Source organism: Vulpes lagopus, chromosome 1 (genome assembly GCF_018345385.1).
Source record: "Vulpes lagopus strain Blue_001 chromosome 1, ASM1834538v1, whole genome shotgun sequence".
Classification (NCBI taxonomy): domain Eukaryota; kingdom Metazoa; phylum Chordata; class Mammalia; order Carnivora; family Canidae; genus Vulpes; species Vulpes lagopus.
The window spans coordinates 79,490,466-79,517,531 of NC_054824.1; the positions used below are offsets into that span (position 1 = coordinate 79,490,466).

A 27,066-nucleotide genomic window follows, 5' to 3' on the forward strand; every position below is an offset into this window, starting at 1 on the left:
TGCAGCTTTGGCATTTGATAGTTACTTCATTTTTATTTTATTTTAATTATTTATTCATGAGAGAGAGAGGCAGAGGGAGAAGCAGGCTCCATGCAGGGAGCCGGATGTGGATGTGGACTCGATCTGGGGCCTCCAGGATCACACCCTGGGTGGAAGGCAGGCGCTAAACCCCTGAGCCACCCAGACACCCCTTGATAGTTACTTCAAATCCTGGCTCTGCCCCTCATTATGTGAATTTGTGCAAATTCTTTAATCTTTTCAAACCTTATTCTATCCAGTATAAAATGGTGATAATCGTATGTACTTCCTAGAGATACTGAGTGGCCTACCGCGTACTATTCTTGGACCTGTAAATACAGCTGAAACCAAAAGATTAAAATTCCTGTCCTTTGGACGTAATAATTTAGTGGGGAGAAAACAAAGATTCAAAAGATGGCAAAGTGGGCATCCCGGGTGGCTCAGCGGTTTAGCGCCTGCCTTAGGCCCAGGGCGTGACCCTGGAGACCCGGGGTCAAGTCCCCCGTCGGGCTCCCTGCATGGAGCCTGCTTCTCCCTCTGCCTGTGTCTCTGCCTCTCTCTCTCTCTCTGTCTCTCATGAAAAATAAATTTAAAAAAAATTTGTTAACCCGGTTCTCATTTTTCATAGTAAAAATGGAAGGATCGCATTAGACGACTTCCTTTCTCGCTGATTCTAAGAGCAAGCCCCCTACCCCCACTCCCTTCTGCAACAGCTCATCCAAACAATCCTGTAACACCTGGTGCCCGCAGTACGGGGGCTCCACTAAAGTCCAAGGCCGCCGTAACCCGGCTCAGAGACCGTCCACACTGCAGGGAGACCGGAGCCCCGCACCCCCCGGCCGCCCAGCCGCTTCCCCTTCCCACGGCTTAACACCTGACTCCCGCCGCTGCACGCACGCACGCCCTCCAGGCATTTCCGGTTACTCCGCAGATCTTCTTCCGGGGCACTCGCTCGCGTCTGCGCTGCCCCTCCGCCGCTGTTTAGAGGCCATTGATTGGCTCTTTCTTTGAGGAAGCCGAGAATTTCCGGGCGCTGATTGGCTTCCGTCATCGTTGATGGTTAGTTACAAACAAGGCGTGCCTGGTCTCCGTGGTAACGCCGTGCCGATAGCCCTGATTGGTCGCGGGCCTAATCCCGTCTTCCGTCCCGACTGCGAGTGGTTGAATCCCCCTGACGGGGCGCGGCGGCGGTAGGTGCCGCGCACGGGATTCCCGAGCTGACGTGGCTCGCGTTTGGGAGGGGGCCCCCGGTGCCTCCGGCCGCACGCTCTCCCAGGTGAGTCCTCCCTTCCTTGAGTCCTTTAACGGTCACCCCCGTCCGCGGGGGCCGCCACCGAAGCGGCCACTCTCGGGCCCCCTCCCTGCCCGCTCCTCTTCCCGATTCCGTCCGGGATCCGGCCCTACACACGCCTCCCTTCAACCCACCAGGCCTCGTTCTGGCTGCTCACAAGCAAGCGGGCCCCGTCGCAGGGCTTCGTGGGCTCTCCCCGCGCGGCCCGCCCCTTGCCCAGGACGTTTCTTCTCCGGGAGCGACGGGGACGTCTGTCTGGTCAGTCCTGTCAGTTTGGCCTCGCTGAGGCCGCCGCGGGTACGCAGCTGGCTGACGTCGGGGAGAACCTGCCCGCCCCTCCCGCCCCCGCCCCCCCCCCCCCCCGCCGCGGCGCTCGGGCCCTAAACAAACTTAGTTTCCGGAAAGGGAGGCGGGACCCAAAGGAGTCCGAGCTCTGGAAGGCGGAGATGACAGAAAGCGGTGACGACGGATAGAACACCAGAGGGGGCCTGTCAGACGATCCTGCGTAAGGACGTGCTGGCGAGATTCGGAGACAGGAACGAGCTCGGCGGTGCCATCCGCACGACCCTCCCAGGAATCAGAGGTGGGCGGGCCGTTAGAAGAAAGGAAATCCCGAAGAAAGTTCTGGAAGAAAGAGAACTGGATTTGGTGGTGTGGAGGATGCCCCTCTGCTGAAGGGGAGGGCTGTCGGGGAGACGGGAGGCTGAGACCCCTGACCAAAGAGGAATGTAGTTGTCTGACTTATTTAAGGAGTTCCAGTTGGTCTGTGGTGACAGGACGGGTTAGGTGAGGGGCAGGGATATCTAGAGTCACTGGGGCAAGTCCTTGGGCCTGTGGCGGTAGTTGGAAGCTTTCTGAGCTTTTGAAGAATCTTAGAGGGCAGCCCGGGTGGCTCAGCGGCTGAGCATCTGCCTTCGGCCCAGGGCGTGACCCCGGGGTCCTGGGATCGAGTCCCCCTGTCGGGCTCCCTGCATGGAGCCTGCTTCTCCCTCCGCCTGTCTCTCTCTCTTTCTCTCTCTCTCTCTCTCTCATGAACAAATAGATAAAATCTTTTTTTTTTTTTAAAAAAGGTTAAAAAAAATAAAAGAGCCTTACAGTTCTTTGCGAGATGGCAGTGGAGAACTCCTCAGAGAAAGGCCCAAGAAGGCCTTTCCAGAAACATAAAAGAAACTAAATCTATGCGGTTCAGAATGACTATGAATAGTCAGACCCAGGTTAAGTTGGAAATGGCAAGCTTTGGTCGTGGAATAGACACAGGAAAAAGTTGGAGACCTAAAAAGTTGCAAATCTTATACACCGGTCGTTTCACGGCTTTTCCATTTTCATCCCTTATGATTGGGGGATGGACATCCAACTAATGCACCTGTCTTCCCTGCATGACATTTGACCACATCTGTAGTTCCCAAACTTTTTTTTTTTTTTTTTGCAAAAGCTATTAGTAAAACATTTTTGAACAAGCATATCCCAAATATATTTAGTTATGGATAACGGTGTACATAGCACAGTAAATATGTTATATACAAGATCATATTTTTTATGATTTTATTTATTTATTCATGAGGGACACACAGAGAGAGAGAGAGAGAGAGAGACAGGCAGAGACACAGGCAGAGGGAGAAGCAGGCTCCAGGCAGGGAGTCCGACGTGGGACTCGAACTGGAATCTCCAGGATCATGCCCTGGGCCGAAGGCGGCACTAAACCGCTAAGCCGCCCGGGCTGCCCTACAAGATCGTATTTAAAAAGATGAAAAAAAAGAAAAGGTGAAAAAAAATTCCTGCCTACACTCTAAACACTCCCAACCCAATTTGGGGACCACATAAAGTCGTTTACTTAATTTACAAGAAGGCTGTTTACATTTCTAAGGACCTTCAGGCTGGATGGGTGAACTTTTTTTTTTTTTTTTTTTTTTTGAGGTTCTTCTGGGATAGAACCTCCTAAAAATCATCTTTAGGAGATAATTTTTTCCCCCTTTCTGCTTGACTCTTAGAGGCCCCCTCCCTTTCCCCTTTTTGCATTAATGGATTAGTTAAAGGGATATTGATTTTACTCATAAAAATAATAAACCATTCATAAACTTCTCTTGGTTAAATATTAAGAACAAATTATTTGGAATGCATCGCACCTCTGATCATTATATGCCAGTCTGTTGTTAGGAACCAGTATATAAAAGGTTAGGCTCAGTAATGCTATACTTTTAATTAAGCCACGTAAAAATCAGCAATATGTACGTTTGGTAAAATGAAATTCAATACAAAAGTATATAATATAAAAAAATATATCTTTCTCCTTTTTTCCCCCATTTCCCACTTCCCAGAAGTAAAGAAAGCACTGTAGAGAATTTATTTCTTTGTAAGAAACTTTCTGATGATACTCAAGCACTTATATATCCTCTTCCTTTTTCTCTCTCTCAAGTGGAATCATGATACACTTAACCATTCTCTACTTTTCTTTTCTCTCTTAATACTATAAGATATTTTTTCTCTATCCATAAGTATTAAACTACCTCATAGAAACATTAAAATGTATTTAGTGTGTCCCCTATTGGTGGACATTGGATTGTATTCAGTTATTGACCGTCACAACCACTGCTGTACATCCATGTACTTATATCCTTGTGTCCTTGTGCGAACCTGTCTGTTGTATAAATGTGGGATTCTTGGGCCATATCACCCTGAATCATTTTATTTCAGTTTCTGTAGTCAAAAAAGAGTACTTCTAGAACTGTAAGTATGTATAAGTATATGAGTGCTCTCATGACCCCAGCTCTGCTTTCCGCCCCGATGAAGAATGTGATGAGGTTACTGAGAAAAATAGATTATCTTTTTTGTATATCTCCACTGGCCAAGAAGCTTTATGGAGCTCTGTGACTAGTCAAATTATAGGATCTCCCTTATGCTTCAGTTTACTCATCCTAAAACTGAGGATATTGATAGTGCCTCCTTGTTGGGGTTGTTTTAATAATAAAAAAAGTAATGAGGATAGATTAAGTTTTTATATGCAAAGCTGTTGAAACAGAACTTAGTGTATAGTGGTGCTTATATAAATTATAGCTACCATTTACTTCTAAATTTTTTAATGAAAATAGTTTTTGTCATGAAAATTAGCTTTTAATTTCATAATTATAGAATATGTCATAATATTGGTTATGCTTTTTCCCACTATATAGTACCATTCTCTCTCAGCTCCGTTTTTAAACTGATTGAGAATTAAAACTACTGAGGCTCAACCAAGTATACATTAAATAAATTTGAGGAGTGGCTTGGAGTGCTCACCATTTTCTGTGTTGTTTTTGTGGGAAGATGTGATTTAAATCGCAAAGCAAACAGATGTGCACCTAGGCATGCACTATCTTCAGTGTCTTCAGTTATTTCCTTTGTACTAAATTCTCTGTTGCTAGGGACATGCTTTTTTTTCTTTTTACATTTTTGTGTCTCCCAGCATTATGCTTCATGCCAAGTAGGTATTTTCAGGATAATTATTTATAGCAAGCAGTGAAGACTATGAGAAAATAATACTTCTAAAATTCCAGGTGCCACCTCAACATACTAATGTCGAGATCCTGTGGCAGCGTTTGTGGAAGGTGGAGCCAGCATTGACTTTGGAAGATTGTTTTATTTGCCTAAGTGTTTTATTGAAGGCCTTGGCACGGAACCTTTTATTTTTTTCTTTTTCCAAGTTGCTACTCATGATTCTGGTGCTTTATGAAACAGTAGTAAGAGCATTTTGTCCAAGAGTTACATATATTTCTGACATGAATATATTACTGTGAACATAAGTATTTTTCCCTTTATTAATTTTTATATATACATTTGCCCATTTCTGTCCTACAGTGAGCCTCGACAGGGATATCCATCCTTTTTCATTTAGCTTAAGCATGACTACTTAGTGTCTCTTTTGCTCTCAAGTTCTCAACTTTTGAACTACCTAAAGCACTTAAATGTGCCTGAGATGCCCTTTCCAATTACATTTCCATATTATTCCTTTTATGTCAATAGCTATACAAATCACTCTTGAATCATGGAGTCATAATACTGGTCATTAGAGTGCTTCTTGTCACCCTTCTTCATTTGAAGATGAGGAAACTGTAAATTAACTTAGCAGAGTACAGCCTCTTTTTTGGGAGCCAGAACTGAAATCTCAGTTTCTGGTTCCTGATTTGCTGTTCTTTCCACTATAGTACTTACTCTCTCATGGACCTCTTGGATTATTGAATCAATCTATGAGAAACTCCTTTACTTTTACCTGAAATGGTACATCCTGAATACGAATCTTTTTTCTTTTTTTCAAATATACTTATTTTTAAACAGTTGTGTGAGAAAAGTAACCGACTTTTCATTTGAGGAGCTTTTTATCTTACTGCGTAATGCTCATTTAGTGGACAGACTTTGAAATGTATTAATTGCTCTGAGTGTCTGTTTTCCTTATCTTAAAATGGTGATGATGGTAATATTGATCTTGCAGATTTTGTGAGGATTATAGAAAAATGTATATAAAGTGGTGCATATTGCTCAATAATTGTTACCATTAATATTATCATTGTCCTATGTTCATTTGTATGTGTCCTTCATGTGCTGTAATTTTCAGTAGGATGCTGGTGGAGACATACCTTCCTAGGGACGATGAATCAGAATCTCATGCATGGTAGTGTTGGATTCCAGTGGTGGGGAGAGAGGAAGATGGAGTCTTAGTTTGAGAAGACATCCAGGATTTTAATTGTATATTTGGAAAATGAAAAAAATACTTTCCCAATAGACATTACATAACCATTACAATATTCTTGGCTAATGGTGATATACAAAAGATTTTATTTAGGACATACCACCTTGGTTATGTACATTTGTGCATATGTTTGCCTACACATGATAGTTTTACATTTCTCTAAAGGGTCTGTGGTTTTAAAATGATTGAGAACATTGCCAGAATGTCTGAAATCCCAGTACTTTTCTGTTTAGCCCTAAAGATAGTAGCAGTAGCTACTAGGATCCAAACTTAGAGCAGAAAGTGTGGGTGCAAACAGCAGGGCTATGATAGAGGAGGGTTGGAGGTTGGTTGGAGAATCTGAAGTGAAAATCGTGGAAAATGGCCAGTGATTAAGATATTTATAGGTCATGGTATGTGATCAATCCAAGAGTTAAGTCCAGTAACTCCCTCTAGCTAGTAATTGATTTTTAAAAAAACCTTTTTAGTGTAAAAGAAAACTCAAGTACAAAAAAGCACACCAAAAATATATAGTTTAATGAATTGTTAGGAGGTGAGCATTCTTACAGTAACCATGAGGTCAAGAAATCTGCCTTTGTTAGTTAGTCATCTGAGAAATTCCTCCACCTGCTTTCCTTCTTTTCATTGTTATCACTTCCCTGTGGTTTCTCTCTGGTTTTATCACCCAATATGAATCTTATCCTCTCCCACCTCCCGTTTTTAAGCTTGGTATCTCTTAAGTCTTTTCCTTTCAATTTCTGTGGAAGACCCTAGACTTTTTGACACTCTCAGAATTTTACTATCATGGGGCAATTCGGCATATTCCTGTGTCCTTTGCATTTCCTGAAAATTGGCAGCTGGATTCAGAGACTTCCTCACACTGAGGTTTGATCTCTGCCAAGATTATAGGTGGTGTTATATTCTTTCATCAGAGGATTCATAATGTCTGGGTTTGTTCTTTTTGTTGTTATCAGCTGTTGATACTTAGTGTCTACATCCATGATTTCACAAGGAGATGCAAAATAGTAGACTAAATATTCCAAGTCTACCATCTTGTTTTCATTTATTAGCTGAATAATTTATGAAGAGATGGATCCCCATATCTACTATTTGGTTCCTGAATGATAAAGTTCAAATAGAAAAGACCAGATAAATCCTTGACTTGGCTAGTTTTCAAGATACTTAGATGATGACTAGTTTAATATTATGAACTTGGAATTTAAATATTTTTTTTTTGGTTTCAATACATTGCAATTCATATTCTTCTTGGAAACTCACTTGATCCTTTGGTCCAGAGAACCTCCTCAATTTGGCTCCCAGGTCTCTTGACTAGTTAATCTTTGATATCTTCTTTGTTATTTTGTATGACAAGATGTTTCAGGCTTCTTTTGTACATTTCCTACTTCAGAACTGGAATTAGCCATTTCTCTAAGAAGCTCTGTTATTTAAAAAAATTTTTTTAATGAGAAATAGTATTGAAATACCTCAGTATAGCATTAGAGATGTTCACTGCTTTTCAGTTTGTCATTATTTTTAAGCCTTTTCAGTGGACAGAGCTAAGAAAATGGATGTACTAAGGTAAAATACCTTGTAAGTTCATACTGATACTTTCAATTCAAATTCAAGGTCAGGTTTTATCTTGAGGTTCTTAATTTCTTGTTTTATACCTGTATTTCCTTTTTTTATACTGAAAATCTGATAGAATTACTATGCCTGTTAATTGCTTACTTTATTTTTGTATTATCATATTTTTTTGCTGTTGTTCCTAGTCTGAGTAAAAGTTTATTAGGCAATCAGTATATATTTGATACATATTAAGTATAATACTTTTTTTTTAACAGTAGTGATTTTTTTTAAATTTTTATTTATTTATGATAGTCATACACAGAGATCGAGAGAGAGAGAGAGAGAGAGAGGCAGAGACATAGGCAGAGGGAGAAGCAGGCTCCATGCACCGGGAGCCTGACGTGGGATTCGATCCCAGGTCTCCAGGATCGCGCCCTGGGCCAAAGGCAGGCGCTAAACCGCTTCGCCACTCAGGGATCCCTAAGTGTAATACTTTTAATACATGTTCTTTTTTTCATCTAATGCATATTCTAGAGGAAATCAATTATATAACATAGAGAATAATCAACAAAAATCTTTTTAGAATTTCATTAAATTTATTTTAAAGTTTTAAAATTGTATTTAAATTCAATTAATTAACATAATGTATTATTAGTTTCACAGGTAGAGGTCAGTGTTTCATCAGTCTTATACCCATTGCATAACGTGCCTCCTTAATGTCTATCACCCAGTTACCTCATCCCTCCACTCCGCCCCCCCCCACCAACTCTTAGTTGTTTCCTATGATTAAGAGTCTCTTATGGTTTGTCTCCCTCTCTGATTTCATCTTGTTTTATTTTTCCTCTCTTCCCCTATGATCCTTTGTTTTGTTTCTTAAATTCCACATATGAATGAGATCATATGAAAGCTGTCTTTCTCTGATTGACTTATTTCACTTAGCATAATATTCCCTAGTTCTATCCACATCATTGCAAATGGCAAGATTTCATTTTTTTGATGGCTGAGTAGTATTCCAGTGTGTGTGTGTGTGTGTGTGTGTGTGTGTATCTTCTTTATCCATTCATCTGTTGATGGACATCTGGGCTCTTTCTATAGTTTGGGTATTGTTGGCATTGCTGCTATAACACTGGGGTGCAGTTGCCCCTTCGGATCACTATAGTTGTATCTGTGGGGTAAATACTCAGTAGTGCAATTGCTGGGTCATACGGTAGCTCTATTTTCAACTTTTTGAGACACCTCCATACTGTTTTCCAGAATGGCTGTACCAGCTTGCATGCCCACCAACAGTGTACAAGGGTTCCCCTTTCTCTATGTCCTCGCCAACACCTGTCGTTTCCTGACTTGTTAATTTTCACCATTCTGAGTGGTATTTATTTCATTGTGGTTTTGATTTGTATTTCCCAGATACAAAGTGATGTTAAGCATTTTTTCATGTGTCTGTTGGCCATTGTATGTCTTCTTTGGAGAAATGTCTGTTCGTATCTTCTGCCCATTTCTTGATTGGATTATTTCTTCTTTGGGTGTTGAGTTTGATAAGTTCTTTATAGATTTTGGATACTAGCCCTCTATCTGATACGTCATTTGCAAATAATTTTCTCTCATTCTGTAGGTTGTCTTTTGGTTTTGTCCACTGTTTCCTTTGCTGTGCAAAAGCTTTTTATCTTGATGAAGTCCCAATAATTCATTTTTGCCTTCGTGTCCCTTGCTTTGGGGGTTGTGGTTAGTAAGAAGTTACTGCGGCTGAAATCACAGAGATTGCTGCATGTGTTCTGTAGGATTTTGATGGATTCCTGTCTCACAGGTCTTTTATCCATTTTGAACCTTTTTGTATATGGTGTGATCAAATGGTCCATTTTCATTCTTTTGCATGTGGCTGTCCAGTTTTCTCAACATCATTTGTTGAAGAGACTCTCTTTTTCCCATTGCGTATTCTTTTCGGCTTTGTCAAAGATAAGTTGACCATAGAGCTGAGGATCCATTTCTGGGTTCTCTATTCTGTTCCATTGATCTTTGTGTCTTTTTTGTAACAGTACCATAGTGTCTTGGTGATTACTGCTTTGTAATAGAGCTTGAAGTCCAGAATTGTGATGCCACCAGTTTTAGTTTTCTTTTTCAACTTTCCTCCGGCTGTCCAGGGTCTTTTCTGGTTCCATACAGCTCATTTACTTTAATTCCACGTGACACGTACACAATTGTGATGAATAACAATACTGATACAACCACCAGTGATTTTGGTTATTGAAAAACAGTTCTAAAAAGTTTTTTTTGCATATGTTATTTACATCTTCCATTTTTCTTTATGGTAGTCCCATATATGATCAGAGTATGTAATTATTAAGTATTATGTTCTCTCTGTCCCAGTCTTAGCTCTACAAGTAACTATATATTTAGTGCTTACCACCAGTTTTTATGATGATGGTTCTTTAGTCATTTTAATTGTCTCAAGCTTTCTCTTTAATAGATGCCTTAGGAAAGGCTCATGGGAAAATTTTGCATGAATTTTCTTGCATGTTTTCTGTGGTTTTTATATCTGAAGGTCATTTTTGCTGAAAATAAAATCCTTGACTCACATTTTCTTTCCTTGAATATTTCAAATCTGTAACTCCAGTTTTTTTCTGGCAAAAATATTGTAGTTGAAAAGTCTGAGGGTAGTCTTATTTCCTTTTTTAAAAATTTACGTGACATGATCTTTTGGCCTAAATCTTAATGGATAATTTTTAAGTCCATTAATTTTACTGGAATGTCTTGTTGGTTTTTCTGGGTTGATATTCTCTGTTACATAGCAGCCTTTTTCAATATGTAGCTTCAAACTTCAGAAATTTAAAATTTTAGTTAAGTGTTCTCCAATTATGCTTTATTTGTGTGTGGGTTTTTTGTTTTTTGTTTTTTTTTTTTCCTATAACTTTGCTTTTCTTCTTCAGGGAATTTGACTGTCCACATTGCTCATCATCAATCTTTATCACTTTCTCCTGATTTTTTTTTTTCTGATTTCTTTTTTATTGCTTGCTTTTGCTATGTAGTATTCTGTGGTATATTTGTTACCATAGTTTGTTTAACCATTTTCTTGTTGAAAGGACTTCTATGCTAATTACAGTTTTGGGTTCTTACAACCAAAGCTACTGTGAGCATTTATGTATAGGTTATTGTGTGAATTTAAGACTTCTTTTCTCTGAAGTAAAATTGCTGGGTCATAAGGTAGTTGCATGCTTAGCTTATGGATGATTTCCTTTTGATTTGTAAAATTATATTTACTTTGTTTTTTTTCCTTATGTGTGATTTGTTATGACTGTTCATTTTCCTATTTTTTAAATTTTTTAGTTTCATCTTCATTTCCAAAATGATTTTTAAAACTTTTCAGTTATTTCTTGAATTTCCCCTTCATTTCTGGGTTTTTCTACTGGGGGGGGAGGTGAACAGAGGTATTTGTTTTCTTTCAAATCAAAGAAAATATGCCTGCATTCAGCAAAGTTTGCAAGTAAATATGATACATATCTCCATCATATACTTACTGTTGTGCTCTACTGTGCTGTTAAATGGTGTATAAAAATTTAGCAATTTATAGATAGCTATTTTTGTTACGAATACGTTTATATTGGAAGTGGATATTGTCATTATTTTTTTTATTGTCATTATTTTTGAGCTTTATTGAGGTCATTATTATTTTTGAGCTTTATCTCAAGCTAATTAAAAAATGGAAAATACCTATCACCTCACATAATCGCCCTTTTGTGTATGTGGTAGGAACATTTAAGATGTACTCTATTAACAAATTTCAGACATATTACAACACTAATAACTGTAGTCACCATGTTATACATTAGGCCTCCAGAATTTATTTATCCTGCATAACTGAAAGTTTGTATCCTTTGACAAACCTCTCTTTATTTCCCTTATCCACTTTTCCCAGGCAACCACCATTTTACTGTCTGCGTCTCCAAGTTTGACTTTTTTAGATTCCAGCTTAAGTGAGATCATGCAGTATTTGTCTTTCTATATCTGGCTTTATTTCACTTAGCATTAGACTTCATCCATGTTCTCATAAATGACAGGAGTTCATTTTTTTGGGGGGGGGGGTTGAATGATATTCCATTATGTATGTATATATGACACATTTTATTTATTTGTTTATCTATCAATGGACATTTAGGTGATTCTGTATTTTAGCTATTGTGAGTAATGCTGCAATGAGGATGGGATTGCAAATATCTCTTTAAGATACTGCTTTGATTTTCTTTGGACATATACCCAAAAGTGGGATTGTTGGATCACATGGATAATTCTACTTTTAAATTTTTGAAGGAACCTCCAGATTGTTTTCTCTAATAGCTATATCAATTTATATTCCCACCAACAGTGTACAAGGGTTTCTTTTTGTCTACTTTCCTGGCCAACACTTGTTACCTTTTGTTCATTTGATTGTAGCCATTCTAACAGATAATGATGTGATATTGTGCTTTTGATTTGTATTTTCCTGATGATTTTTGGCGTTGAACATTTCTTCATATACCTTGTAGCTATTTGTATATGTTCTTTGGAGAAATGTCTGTCTGGTTCCCTTGCCCATTTTTTTTTTTTTTCCCTTGCCCATTTTAAAATCGTTTTCAGGGCACCTGGGTGGCTCAGTTGGTTAAGGGTCTGCCTTTGGCTAAGGTTGTGATCCTAGGGTCCTGGTATTGAGCCCCATGTTAGGCTCCCTGCTCAGTGGGGAGTCTGCTTCTCACTCTTCCTCTTCTTTTGCTCCCCTCCCTCCACTCATGTTCTCTCTTTCTCTGTCTCAAATAAATAAAATCTTAAAAAAATAAAATCAGATTTTCTTACTGTTGAATTGAGTTTCTCATCTATTTTGCATATTAATCATTTATCCGATGTATGGTTTACAAATATTTTCTCCCATTCTGTAGGTTATCTCTATTCCATTGTTTCATTTGGTATGTGGCTTTTGAGTTTGATGCAATTTCATTTGTCTGTTTTTGCTTTTGTTATGTGTGCTTTTGAGGTTATATCCAAGAAATTATTGTCAAGACCAATGTCAAGAAGCTTTTTCCCTATGCTTTCTTCTATTGGTTTTGCAGTTTTAAGTCTTGCATTTAAGCCTTTAATACAGTTTGAGTTGATTTTCTTATGTGCTGTGAGATAAGGGTCCAGTTTCATTCTTCTGCATGTGGATACCAATTTTCTCAGCACCGTTTATTAAAGGGACTATCCTTTCCTCATTGTGTATTCTTCGCAGCTTTTTTGAAGATCAGTTGCTGTAAATGTATAATTTATTTCTGGGCTATTTATTACTGTTACCTTGGTCTATTTTATACAAATATCTTAATGTTTTGGTTACCATAGCTTTATGGCATATATTTTCCCATTTACTTTGTGTATTTTAAAAAAAAGTTTTTTTAATTAAAAACATTTTTTTAATTTGAATTTTTAGTAGTTAACGTACAGTGTAGATTGGTTTCTGGAGGGGAATTCAGATTTATCATTTACATATAATATCCAGTGCTCATCATAACAAGTGCCCTTCTTAATACCCATCACCTGTCTAGCTGTAGTATATTTTGAAATAAAAAATGTGATGCCTCCAGCTTTGTTCTTGCTCAAGATTGCTTTGTCCATTCTGGGTCTTTTGTGGTTCTAAATGATTTTAATTTTTTAATTTTTGTAGGAAAAAAAAGGCACTGGAATTTTGATAGGGATTGCATTGAATCTGTAGATTGTTTTGAGTGATAATGGACTTTTAATAATATTCTTCATGTCTGTGAGCATGGATATCTTTCCATTTATATGTCTTCTGAATTCCTTTCATTAATGTTATAATTTTCAGTGTATAAATCTTTTATCTCATTGGTTAAGTTTATTCCTAAGTATTTTATTTTTTAAAATGTTATTATAAGTGGGATTATTTTCTTAACTTTGGGGGAATAGTTTGTTGTTAATATATAGAAACATAATAATTTTTGTACATTGGTTTTGGTCCTGCAACTTTATTGAATTCATTTATTGTAATAATTTTTTAAAATTTATTTATTTGAAAGAGAGAGGGAGAGAGAAAAGACACAGCAAGGGGAGGGGCAGAGCGAGAGAAACTCAAGAAGGAGAGTCCTGCTGAGCATGGAGCCTGATCTGAGGCTTGATCCCATGTCCCCAAGAACATGAAGTGAGCCGAAATCAAGAGTCAGACTCCCAATTGATTGGATCACCAAGCGCCTCTAGTTGTAGTAATTTTTGGTGAAGTCTTTAGAGTTTCCTATAAGTAAGATGTTATCTGCAAACAGAGACAATTATACTTCTTTCTGATTTGGAGTCCTTTTATTTCTTTTCCTTGTGTAGGAAAAGATCTGGCTAGGACTTCTAGTCCTATATTGAATAGAAGTGGTAAGAATGGGCATCCCTATTTCTGATTTTAGAGGAAAAGCTTTTAGCTTTTTGTCATTGAGTATGATGTTACCTGTGGTTTGTTATATATGGCCTTGATTATATTGAGGTACATTCCTTCTGTACCTAATTGGTTGAAAGTTTTTATCATGAAAGGATGCTGAATTTTTTAAATGCTTTGTCTGCATCTACTGAGATGATTATGTGTTATTTATCCTTCATTATGTTAATGTAGTGCATCACATTTATTGATTTGCGGATATTGAACCATCCTTGCATCTTAGGAATAAATCCTACTCGATGTGGTGTATGGATCCTTTTAATGTTTTTTTTTTTTTTAAGATTTTATTTATTTATTTATTCATTAGAGACACACACACACACAGAGAAATGCAGAGACATAGGCAGAGATCATAGGGTAGTTCCATTTTTAACTTTTTGAAGAATCTCCATACTATTTTTCCAGAGTGACTGCACCAGTTAGCATTCTACCAACAGTGCAAGAAATTTCCTTTTTCTTCACATCCTTGGGAACACCTGTTGTTTTTTGTGTTATTAATTTTAACATTCTGACAAGTGATATTTCATTGTGGTTTTGATTTGCATTTCCCTTATGATCAGTGATGGTGAACATCTCTTCATATGTCTGTTGGACATCTGTATGTCTTCTTGGGAGAAATGTCTGTTCATGTCTTCTGCCCATTATTTAATCAGATTATTTGTTTTCTGGGTGTTGAATTTGATAAGTTCTTTATAGATTCTAGATACTAACTTTTTATTGGATATGTCATTTACAGATACCTTCTCCCATTCTGCAAGTTCCCTTTTAATTTTGTTGATGTTTCTTTTGCTGTGCAGAAGCAATAGTTTATTTTTAATTTTTTCCCCTTGTCTCAGGAGACATATCTAGAAAAAAGTTGCTGTGGCCAATGTCAAAGAGGTTATTGCCTGTGACCAAGGATTTTTATGGTTTTAGGTCTCACATTAGGTCTCTAATCCACTTTGAATTTATTTTTGAGTAAGGTGTAAGAAAGTGGCTAATTTTCTTTTTCAAGATTTTTTTCCTTTCCAGATTTTATTTAAATTCAGGTTAGTTAATATAGCGTGTTGTATTAGTTTCAGGGGTGGAATTTAATGATTCATCACTTGCATATAACACCCAGTACTAAAAAACAAAAGCAAAAACAAAAAAACACCCAGTACTCCTACAAGTGCCCTCCTTGATGCCCATAACCCATTTACACACACACTATTCTGGTGTGTCATTCAAAGCCATTGTTTCTTTGTTGATTTTCTGTTTTGATGATCTATCCATTCATGCAAGTGAGGGGTTAAGGGCCCTTGCTATTGTATTATTGTTGATTAGTTCCTTTATGTTCATTATTAACTGTTTTATGTATTTGGGTGCTCCCAGGTTGGGTGCATAAATATTTGCAATCGTTCTATCTTCTTGTTGGATTCTCTTTTATTATAGTGTCATTCATTGTGTCTTGCTACAGTCTTTGTTTTAAAGTCCACCTTGTCTGGTATAACTATTGCTACTCCAGGTTTCTTTCTTTTTTTTTTTAAGATTTTATTTATTTATTTATTCATGAGAGACACACACAGAGAGAGAGGCAGAGACACAGGCAGAGGGAGAAGCAGGCTCCATGCAGGGAGCCCAACGTGGGAACTCCATCCTGGATCTCCAGGATCAGGCCCTGGGCTGAAGGCGGTGCTAAACTGCTGAGCCACCCAGGCTGCCCTCCAGGTTTCTTTTGACATCTCTTTGCATGATAAATATTTCTTTGTTCCCTCACTTTCAATCTGCATGTGTCTTTAGGTCTGAAATGAGTCTCTTGTAGGCAGCATATAGATGGATTTTATTTATTTATTTTATCCATTCAGTCACCTTTTGTCTTTTGATTGTAATGTTTAGTTCATTTACATTCAGATTAATTGTTGATAGATAATGTATTTATTGCCATTTTATTACTTGTTTTGTGGTTGTTTTGGAGCTTTTCTCTGATCCTTCCTTGTCTTTTTCTCTTTCATGGTTTACTGATTTTCTTTAGTGATATGTTTGGATTTCTTTTTCTTTATTCTTTACATATTTATTAGTGATTTTTGACATAAGATTACCCTTAGGTTCGTATATAATCTCCTGCATATAGTAATCTATGTTAAATTCTAGGTTGTTTAAATTTGAACCCATTTTCTAAGAACCAACTTTTGGTTTTACTGGTTTTCTCTGTTTTTCTATTTTAATTTTATTAATTTCTCTTCTTAGTATCTTTTTTGTCTGCTTATATTTGTTTTAATTTGTTCTTCTTTTTCTAGTTTGCTACAGAAGCAGCATAGTTTGCTAATGTAAATATCTCTTTTCCTTCTTTTCTAATATATGAATTTATTGCCATACATTTGAACAAAGATTATATTCAAATTCTAGCAAGACTACATGATTTTTTTTAGGAAACCCTCCGGAAAGAATGGGGTTCATGGGGGCACTGCATAATGGGCTTATCTGACAAAGTAGGAGAGAATAACATTCTGGCAGCGAAGGACTGTTAGAAGTTCATGTTTGTAAATGAAATTATGATGAAAGAAAAGAGATTAAATAACTAAGAAACATTATTTGCCACTAAACAATTATGTCTGTATTTGACTTAGAAAACATTAATGGTGGTTATTAAAGTGCAGTGCAGTTGCCCTGAAAAGAGCACTGTGCAACTACACTGTACATACACTGTAAATGCATTTTTAAAGATATCATCCTCTATAGTCTATGTCTAATATATCACCTGTACAGTTTTTATTTCACTTGTAGATGATATAGTTACCAACCAGTACAAGAGAAGCCTATATCCATTTTACTGATTCTTATGTTTTCTTTTTCTGCAGAAATGCTGAGCCGATTGTCAGGATTAGCAAATGTTGTTTTGCATGAATTATCAGGAGATGACACTGATGAGAATATGAGGGCTTCCCTAGACCCTGTGAGTAGCTCTATTCTGAATGAAACTGATGATACGTGTGTGTGTGTGTGTGTGTGTGTGTGTGTGTGTGTGTGTGTGTGTATTCCATGCTCTTCTGGGGAAAGAATTTAAGATAGACAGTTTTGAGCAGCCTCTATTTTGCTAGGTAGGTAGAAGAGAGGATTAAGAAAAAATATTGATTCTTTATAAATAATCCTTCTGTAAGTTTGTAGCCTGTGAGCCATAGTGATGGGAATCAAGTCCTGGATGAGATTGGAAAGATTTTTTTTTTTATTTGTTCCCTGAGCCTTGCTTAGTGCTAGATTGTTGTAAATTCTCTTCCGGTATATATCCTGTTCCCTAGCAGAGTTTTGAATAAGTGGCAGAACTTGGGGCACCTTTCAGGTCTGAAAATATGTTTGCTATTATAAATTTATCTAACACTTCTCTTATAGTTTATATTTTTTGATAACCACATGGGGAATCAAAAGAAGTCCTTTAGTTTTCTGAAAGACAAGCAATATTGCCTAATAGTTAAGAGAATTTTATTCAACTGCTCTCTTAAATTTAAGCTTTGGGTTCTTTTTTTTTTAATATATTTTTAAAGAATTTATTTATTTATTCATAGAGATGCAGAGAGAGAGAGAGAGGCAGAGACACAGGCAGAGGGAGAAGCAGGCACTATACAGAGAGCCTGACGTGGGACTCGATCCAGGGTCTCCAGGATCACACCCTGGGCTGCAGATAGCGCTAAGCCCCTGCGCCACCAGGGCTGCCCATAAGCTTTGGGTTCTTACACTTGATAGTTTATCATCTTTGCTTCTCTTTATTTTTCTTTTTGGTAGAATTAGGATAATACCATAAATGAGATAATGTTTTGCTTGTGAAGTACTTAACATTTCCAAAATACTCAACATATTTTAATGGCTATGATGATCATTAGTATTGGATCAGAGTTGGAAAGATTTCTTAAGTATGGAGGTGAGTTAGGCAAGAGTTAAGATGAAGTTGGATTGAAGGTACTCTTTTTTGGACACTAATATCTTTAACCTGGTGCATTGGCAACTTTTTGTTTAAATACTAGGCATTACCCCAAGAATCTGACATGGAATTTAACGATAGAACACAAGAGGATGTTCTGGAGCGCCTGGCTTATGCTGAGCAGTTGGTGGTAGAGCTGAAAGAAATCATTAGGCAGAAGGACATTCAATTGCAGCAAAAAGATGAAGTTCTACAGGTACCATGGTTTTTTACTCCTTTCTTGCCAGCATTTGATATGACAGACACAACATTTACTTAGATTTTTCTCTTCACTTAGATTATTGGAGAGAGTGACTCTTATTTCCCTAATACTGTAAGATGATACGTACCCAAGAATAACTTTTATTAAATACTAGACACATGGTGAAAAACCATTTACATATTTATTGTCATTGTTCTGTGACAGGAAGAAAGAAAAGCTGCTGATAACAAAATAAAAAAACTAAAACTTCATGCTAAGGCCAAATTAACTTCTTTGAATAAACACATAGAAGAAATGAAGGCACAAGGAGGGACTGTTCTGCCTACAGAATCTCATTCAGAGGAGCAACTCTCCAAGGTATGGTAACTAGATATACTACACATTTTCTGAGTGGAAAAGCCTCCCATTATAGCAGATCTTCACTAGTCACAAAAACTTATGAAGCTAAAGTAGTACAGCCATAGATGCTATCCTTTCTTACTGAGCTTGCAGTCTAGCTGAGCTCTGGGCCACACACTGAATAAAAGGCCAACAGAAAATACAGAAATGAAATGTGACCTAGACTTTTAGAGAATTAAAAAAGGCCAACAAGACGAGTAAATACCACAATGAAGCATTTATATAGGAGAGGCACATACTTTTGGAGGAATTTCATCTTCGGTTAGATTAAACTACGTGGTCTGTAAGAAAATTTCTATGAGTTCTGAATTCTTTAATTCAGTGACTTGACAAAGAATATGTCCTCATATGGCCACACTGTAGCAGATTAAAGTTTCATGCATTGTAACTGAATCAACTAGATTGCTTTGGGCTCCCTGTAAGGGATGCTTTCTATGTTTATGACACCAATAAAACAATTTAAGGTCAGGGTTAGAGGAGTAAGGGAAGTGGTACCTTTTGAAAAATAGACTATTGTCCCAATATTCATTTTTATTACTTTTCTATATAGTTAAATCCCAAATATTCACATTAAGGCAGCCATTTAGTGAACAAGAATCTTCAGTTTTTTTGGAATTTGGTGTAGAATATATAGAGGCTGGCATATCACATGTGCACACTGCAGTTGGCCTAGACTTAACTCTGCATGAGAAATCTGTTTTTGATTTTATTTTTATTTTCCTAATTTCACCTTATTTTACTCTTTGATTCAGTAGTATTCTTATCTCAATGTTTTTAGTTCTTGGGAAATGAGGTTGTAACTGATTTTCTAGGTACAACCCTGGAGTAACTGGTTAATTCCTAGTACCCTGATTCGTCTTTCCTTTTGGGTCTAATGCTCAGAAGACATTACTTTTCCTACATCAATAGCTTTATTTAACTTCTCAAAGCTTATTTCAGAAGCTTTACTTATTCTTCTAAAATAGCTTGTTTATCTTGATGTTTCTCCCATGTTACTTTGTTTCATCTAACGGTCCCCCTACTATGTTGTTAGATTTTTAAATGATCTATTTTGTACTCTGCTTTTTTGTTTTGTTTTGTTTTGATTTTAAAGTCTAAGACCTTAAACAAATCAACACTTGGAAGCTTCATTTCCTCACTCTGTTAAATAAGAGGGTCAAATCAAATGATTTCTAAATTCTAGCAATCAATCGTTACAGGTTTATACTCTTGTTACCCATTACAGAGCTAGAAATTCTCTGACAAATGTAGTTGAAGAGATGAGGGCAATCCTCAGATGCTTGATTGACTATTCTGTAGGAGAAAGTGTAAAATTATTTTGTGTAGTTCTAATAAGTAGACTTGGTTCATTTGAGGGTGATGAATTCAATAGGGAGGGAGAGTCTTGTTCAATCTCAGGGAGAGCTCTTGGGAAAGAAAAATAGACTTGAAAGATTCGGATTTCCCTTACAAGGTCTTGTATGATGTTTTGCCCCTCATCTAACAGCACCTATGCTTTTCTGAATTCTGTCCTCTGGTTCTTCAAGGCAGTGAGACTAAGTTTTCTATTAAGTTTTAGTCCTGTGTGGTGCTGACTGGTTTTGTCCTGAGACTAAAAAACCATAAAAACGGGAAACTTGGTGTTGTTTCTTCCAGGTATTGACTCCTTTTCAGTATCTTACTGCTTTTGGTTGCCTTCTAGCATTTTCAAGTAGCTGTTTTTCTATATTGTCCAGAGTTGAGAGCTGTTATCTGAGGGAGGATGAATCTACTAGTAAGTAGCTAACTGGGCCATACTACAATGGGGGGAAAAACTCTAAAGATTCCTTCCTGGTTGTTAAGTTAGGTGTTATTTCTTGCTCCCATTTATAAAACTATAATCAAATGGTTATATAGGGCAAGTTAGAGCAAAAGATCAGATACGTGTTAATTATAATTCTTTTAAATCAGTGACTTTATTGCCTTCATTTTCAGCATGATAAGAGTTCTACAGAGGAAGAGATGGAAGTAGAAAAGATAAAGCAGAAACTCCAGGAGAAGGAGGAACTAATAAGCTGTTTGCAAGCCCAACTTTCCCAGGCACATGCAGAACAAAGTGCACAGGTAAGGGTGTTAAGTCAACTCCTAGTCATTGGGTTAATGAATCACTAGGGCCCAATGGATGACAAATACATTTTTCTAGATGGCCAACAGATACTTATCTATGTATCTGTCAATTTCCTTTCTTCTTCCCTTTCCTTCCCTCACCGACTTCCCTTCCTTCCTGCCTGCATCTAGCAATTTGTGTCTGCCATTCTTGGTTGATGTTTGTGGATACCCAGTGTGCTCTTTTAATATATAGTTTCACGTTTTTATTTCAAAATAATTTTTCTTGAATAATATAGCTTGTGGCATTTGGTCTGGTTTTTTCTCTAGGGACTTCTATTATCTGAATGTTCCTTTGAATCTCTTTAATATTTGTCAATTTTGATTCTCTTTTATTTCTTTCTTCATTTTAAATTTTCTTTTTTTCCCCTTCACTTAAGGTATTCTGTTTTGTGTTTGTTTACTTCTGTGTTCCTTCTTATTTAGACTTCCTTTTTGAAAATTTTTTCTTATATATCAAATTTTTCCTAATTTCAGTCACCTCATTTCTGAGTTTTTCTGATTATGCTATTTTTCTATGTCTTGTATAGTTTTCTTAAAATTTTTAACACTTTTTGCAGTTTTAGTTTGTTTTTGAACATGCCTCTAGTCTGTTATTATCACCTTTAAGTATGTTTTGCTCTTTAGCTTTTTTTTTATAGTAACTTTGTATGAAACTTGACCTTGATCCTTGTTTGTTCCTTATTTTTGTGAGCAATTAGTTTTTCTAAACTTTTGGAAGGAGGCTTGGTTCAGGAAAACTTTACTTACCAGGTCTCTCTCTTTTGTTGTTATTATTATTATTATTTTTTTGTATTGTGTCCAAAGATCTGGCAACTGGATTTCTGGGATTTCCTGGTTTTCTTCCTCCTGCCCTTCACTTTGGCCTATACCAACATAGTCCAATAGTAATATGTAAGCCACATGCATAATTTAAAATTTTATTGCAGAAACGGGTAAAATTAATTTTACCCTGTATTTCATGTAGTCCAATATATTCAAAATATACTTTTGAAATTAATAATTATTTTTGTGTTATTTTCCTTTTTCTTTTTTTTTTTTTTTTTTTGCATTGTCTGGAATTTGGTGTGTGTTTTTAACATTGTATCTCCATTTGGATTGTTAAATTCTCATTGGAAATACTTCTCTGTTTAGATTTCATAAAATTTCCAGTTGAGAAAATAGTAGATTCCTATGCTCGAGTTTTTCCAGACATACTTAAAAGCTTTCCAGTAACTGAACTGAGGGTGAAACATCATTTTTTCTTATGATCTACATAAGTATCAACTCTGACTGATGCTGTCTCCATAAAGTATTCAGAGAAATATATTACAATATTAGATGAGTGTACAGGAAAAAAATCATTCAATCTGAATGAATCCACTGATAGGCAATGTGTTTATTGTCATACTAGGAACAGCATGCACACTTGTTACTTACCTGACAATTTAAGAGTATTTGATATTATGCAATAAAGTAAAATATAGTTATTTTAAATGGGAAAATAATTTCTATTTTAATTAAAATTAAATAATATTAATAATTAAACTCCTCGTGCATTTAGTCATGTCCCAAGCCCTCTGGAGCCACATTTGGCTAGTTGATAATGAATTATACAGCATGTGTATAGACCTTTTTGTTCTGTTTCTGTTATCTCTATTCTGCATAATTTTTATTTCACTCATAAGTTTCTTCTTATTTCTGGTCCATGTCTTAGAAGGCAGCCTTGATGAATCAGTTCTGAGAATTCAGAGAACTAGGTTCTTCTAACCTTTTAGTCCTCCTTTCTGTGGACCCCTAGAATTTGCCCAATATTGGGGAATGAAGAAGCCCTGCCAATTTAAGCCACTGTTCTAAGATTGGCCAACTGTGCTTTCCAGTAAGAACCTGTTGGCTGTTTGGGGATTTTCTTGTTCTCAAGGCCATTAATGTTGCTCTGCTGCTGCCTTGGCTTCCTCTTGCATAGATTCTAATACCATGCAGGTCTTGTGACTTTTGGTGGTTTGTTGTACCTGCTTGTATTTTGGGGTTTGTGGATCTACCTTCCTAATTTTATTGGAAATATTGTCCATGGGTTTTTGGTTTTACTATTTAGTTGTACTATCTGTTTCTTTGTGAAGATTCATAGAAAAACCACTGCTATTCTGTCTTCCTCTGACAAATAATTCTGATAATTACTTTTTAAAATCCCAGTACATGAAGTTCCCTTTTGTGTTGAGTGCAAATTAGAAGGATATGAATAGGTATTTTTGGCAATTAAGAAAGGGAGGTCAAAAAATTAAGAGTGCTAATTCTTTTGTTTAAATTTTTTTTCCTTCTATGTCTTCAGTCTGATAAGAGTTCAACAGAGATGGAAGAATATTTAATGATGAAGCAGCAGCTCCAAGAGAAGGAGGAACTCATCAGCACTCTGAAAGCCGAGCTTAGCCAGACACAAGCAGAGCAAGCTGCTCAGGTAGGGTGGAAGGTACCTCATCATCATTAGAATAAAGAATCACAAAAGTGTAATGGCGACAAGCCAATTTAGATGGTAATTTTTTAAAACTTTAGTGTATAAAAGTATAGTAGCTAGAATGTTAGAGTAGAAATTAGAAGGGTGGAGTAGGGCAGTCCGGGTGGCTCAGCCATTTAGCGCTGCCTTCGGCTCAGGGCATGATCCTCAGTCCCGTGTCTCTCATGAATAAATAAATAAAATGTATAAAAAAAAAGAAAAAAGAGAGAAGGATGGAGTAATAGAAAAACTTAGAAATGTTATTTACTTTTTTTTTTTTTTTTTAAGATTTTATTTATTTATTCATGAGAGAGAGAGAGAGGCAGAGACACAGGCAGAGGGAGAAGCAGGCCCCACATAGGGAGCCCAACGTGGGACTTGATCCCGGGTCTCCAGGATCAGGCCCTGGCCTGAAGATAGCACTAAATCGCTGAGCCACCTGGGCTGCCCAGAAGTGTTATTTACCTTGATGAATTTGCCATAGCTTGTTTTGTAGCTGTATCTTAGTTCTGTAGGCCCCAAATTTGGTTTTAATAGCACACAGAAATTCAGTCTTAGTAATAGACTCCTGTTGTTTGAAGGAGATTGGTAGATAAAACAAAAGAAATACAAATGCGTAGGTCCATTCTTTCCCTATAGTAAAACCTTAATAGGAAGTTAAATTATAATCCGAAGATTACTTAGTATATAATGAGAAAGTGGTATAGGTTACATGATTCAATGTTAAATGGCACTGGTATGTGATATGCTTCATATTTATTTCTGATACCAGGACCAGACTGTTTGGACTGGCATTTTCAACTCCTTCTCTCTGTTTTGCTGAATTTCCAGTTTGACCACCCACCTTTGTATTTTTCCTTTGAGAGTGCTTTTGACTCGGGAAACTTTTTTTCCCTGAAGTATCTTTGTATGATAGCTAATATTTCCCGTTGGGTATTTCATTTTTTGACAGCTTATGGTATTAATGATGTTTTCTGTCCTGGGAAGCCTGCTGCTGTGTTTTCAGTGAAAATTGTATATTTTGAAATCCTTTTACCTCTCAGCTTCTATTGTGTCCTTTTTATGTAAAGCACTATATACAGTGTATGATGGAGAAATACAAAATGTGCTTTTTTTACTGAGTGGCTTAAAACATGGAAATCCAAGAATATAAACATATTAACAAATCCATCGTAATGCAAGCCATTCTGAATAACTGAATAGCAAACATCAACACAAATGGAAAGTTATTTTGAGAGATGAAAGAGGTTACCATGAGTGTGACATCCAAGAAAGATACATGGAAAAATTAGAGTTTAGGCAAAACTGTGATGGATAGATAATAATCTCAACAAGATGGTTGAAAGCATTCCATTTGTGGGGAGTGGTCTGAGCAAAATAACAGGAAAAAAAAGAATATGGCACATTTACAGGAAAGGATGTGTAGATGCATTTGGCGAATGAAGGATGCCAGTGCCTGTATACTTGCAACACCGAATTGCAGATTCATAGCAATGTCAGAATTCAGATAATCAAAACAAATTATGATTTTCTTCCTACCTAGAAGGAGAGCTGAGGTCAATTCAAGGTATCACAAATTGAGAAGTTAGCAATAGTTGAAGCACCAATACAAAATGGGCAAGCTAAGACCGGGTCAGCATGCTCAACTACTGATCTTAAGGAAATGAATAAGCAGGTGTTCATCTGCAGATGGTTGCGTGCAATATACACACACCCTCAAAACAAAACAGACAAAACAAAAATGCTGATATTAAACAGCTCTCAATTTATTTCCATTTTATTCTGTTAAGAGCCAGTTACAGATGAGGGTGATCTAGAAGCCTGCAAGTAATGACAGCTGAAAATAGCTATCTGGGGAGGTGGTGTGTGTTTGGAAATAAACCAGGTTCTTTGGTAGAAACAGTTCTTTGCAGATAAGACTAGCCAATATCCCTGATGAACATGGATGTAAAAATTCTCAGTAAAGTACTAGCAAACTGAATCCAACAATACATTAAAAAAATCATTAACCACAATCAAGTGGGATTTATTCCAGTTGTAGAGAATTTTGAATAAAAGATACATTAGTTTGAAGTTTGACTTAAAGGGCATGACAATTTCACTGAAGGTTTTAGAGCATGCATGTGCTATTGACATAGCTAAGACTTAACAGAAATCTAATTTCATTTTGTAGGCTTAATATTGTAATCTGCGAACTTTAAAAAAAATATACCTCTTTTTTATGTAAACATTTCTAGTAACCATGCAAATGTATTTTTTAATCAAAATTTATATTTAGGCTGATTTCTGAGTTTGATAATAGGATTTCTCTTACATTTGGAAGTTACTGTCAGGCCTATCTCTCTTCCAACATTCTCATCCTTGACATTAAAAATTTAATTTAAAAAAAACCTATTCTCTATCAGTTCTCAGAGTCTATCTTTGGAGAATAGCATGTGAGTTATGTTTGTGCAATATTCGGGGAGTGTAACGTGTATAGTTTCTCTGGTGTGTGTCTTTAGTTGAGTTCCATGCAGCAGGTGGTCCGAGAGAAAGATGCCCGCTTTGAAACACAAGTTCGTCTTCATGAAGATGAGCTTCTTCAGTTAGTAACCCAGGCAGATGTGGAAACAGAGATGCAACAGGTGTGTTGCTAAAACTTAGTAGAATGACTGTCATTTGGTTAACATTTAATTAACTGATCACAGCCACTTTTCTACCCTTACATATTGTTCTCCACTTGGTCTTAGCGTGCTCCTTAATTGGCTTCTTTTTGGTGATCGTATCTTCCATTGCATATTAATTATTTTTCCTTGTCCTTACCTTGCCTTTTATGCCTCTAACCAGGTTGTTGGTACTCAAAAGCTGAATTTAATTGGCAAATGTACGTGGTAGTCAGAAATCGGTTTCTCTTCAGTTTGCCAATTGTAGCTACGTTAAAGACGTGATCACAAATTGAGAAGTTAGCAATAGTTGAAGCACCTAATCAAAGGTGCTTCAAATCAATGAAGCCGGCGTAAACTTTGAAAAAATTAAAGTTGAAAAGGAGTGATTTTGAAATCATAAAGTCTTTTATTTATATTAATATTCTTAAAAAAGTAATTGAGTATATTTTGGAAATTGGCTTCATTGTTTTTAAGTTTATCATCTACTAACTTGAAGGTATTTGTTTTTATTTAGTGTGTTTTTATTTAGTGTGGTAACCAGAAGTGCTCCAGTGGTATTTCATGGTTGATTCATTTAATTGTTTTTGAGTGAAAACTTCTTCCAAGTTCTAAGTAATCCTTTAGAATATACCACTAAATAGAGTTTCAGAATACAGCACTTTTTGAAGTAGAATATTAATATGTACATATATCATTTATTTATCCAACAATTGTTTATCGAGTGCATGTCCTATGCATGAAGCTAGAAGAGAAATGGTTCTTGCCTGTAGAGAATGTTCTCTTCGGTGAGTGAGATATACATGTACTTTTACTTAGGCATAGGACATTGACTTTATAATTTGAAAGGTGGACATTTTGTTTTCTCTAATAAAAAGACTCCCTAATTCAGGGGCTTGCCTGTGTCTCAGTTTAGTTGTTGTCAGTGTACTGGAGAAGGTATTTTTGGAGATTCTTTTTTGCTGCTCGATGGGAAGCATGGCATGCTGGTGTCCCATTCTTTAATCTGTCATCTTCAACATCCAAAGACCTTAAGCACACATCTACATGATATTTTGAAAGGTAATCAGAAAATGTTTCTCACTGGTTTAGCATATTGTATCTAAAACATTTCATTCTCAGAAATTAAGAGTGCTGCAGAGGAAACTTGAGGAGCATGAAGAAGCTTTACTGGGCCGTGCTCAGGTTGTGGGCTTGCTGCAACAGGAACTAACTACTGCTGAACAGAAAAACCAGGTACTGCCTTGTGATCTTTACTGCCTGCCTTGGGAGTGGAGTATTCGTTCCTGCT

General features: G+C 36.8%; 1 protein-coding gene across 4 annotated transcripts in view; it reads left to right on the top strand.

Annotated features, from left to right (window-relative positions):
- Positions 1-1,148: 1,148 nt before the first annotated feature.
- Positions 1,149-27,066, top strand: part of GOLGB1 (golgin B1) — an 85,849-nt gene continuing 59,931 nt past the window's right edge. The window contains exons 1-9 of one of the 4 annotated variants that reach the window (XM_041774239.1): positions 1,170-1,294; positions 1,447-1,606; positions 16,824-16,918; positions 17,982-18,134; positions 18,345-18,497; positions 20,493-20,621; positions 22,972-23,097; positions 25,635-25,757; positions 26,898-27,011. In XM_041774239.1, coding sequence (XP_041630173.1) covers positions 16,826-16,918; positions 17,982-18,134; positions 18,345-18,497; positions 20,493-20,621; positions 22,972-23,097; positions 25,635-25,757; positions 26,898-27,011 — 891 coding nt within the window. In that variant the 5' untranslated portion in view covers positions 1,170-1,294; positions 1,447-1,606; positions 16,824-16,825. Of the gene's footprint in view, positions 1,295-1,446; positions 1,607-1,731; positions 1,893-16,823; positions 16,919-17,981; positions 18,135-18,344; positions 18,498-20,492; positions 20,622-22,971; positions 23,098-25,634; positions 25,758-26,897; positions 27,012-27,066 lie in introns of those variants that run through there. The other 3 variants (XM_041774062.1, XM_041774147.1, XM_041721634.1) reach the window with 3 other exon arrangements.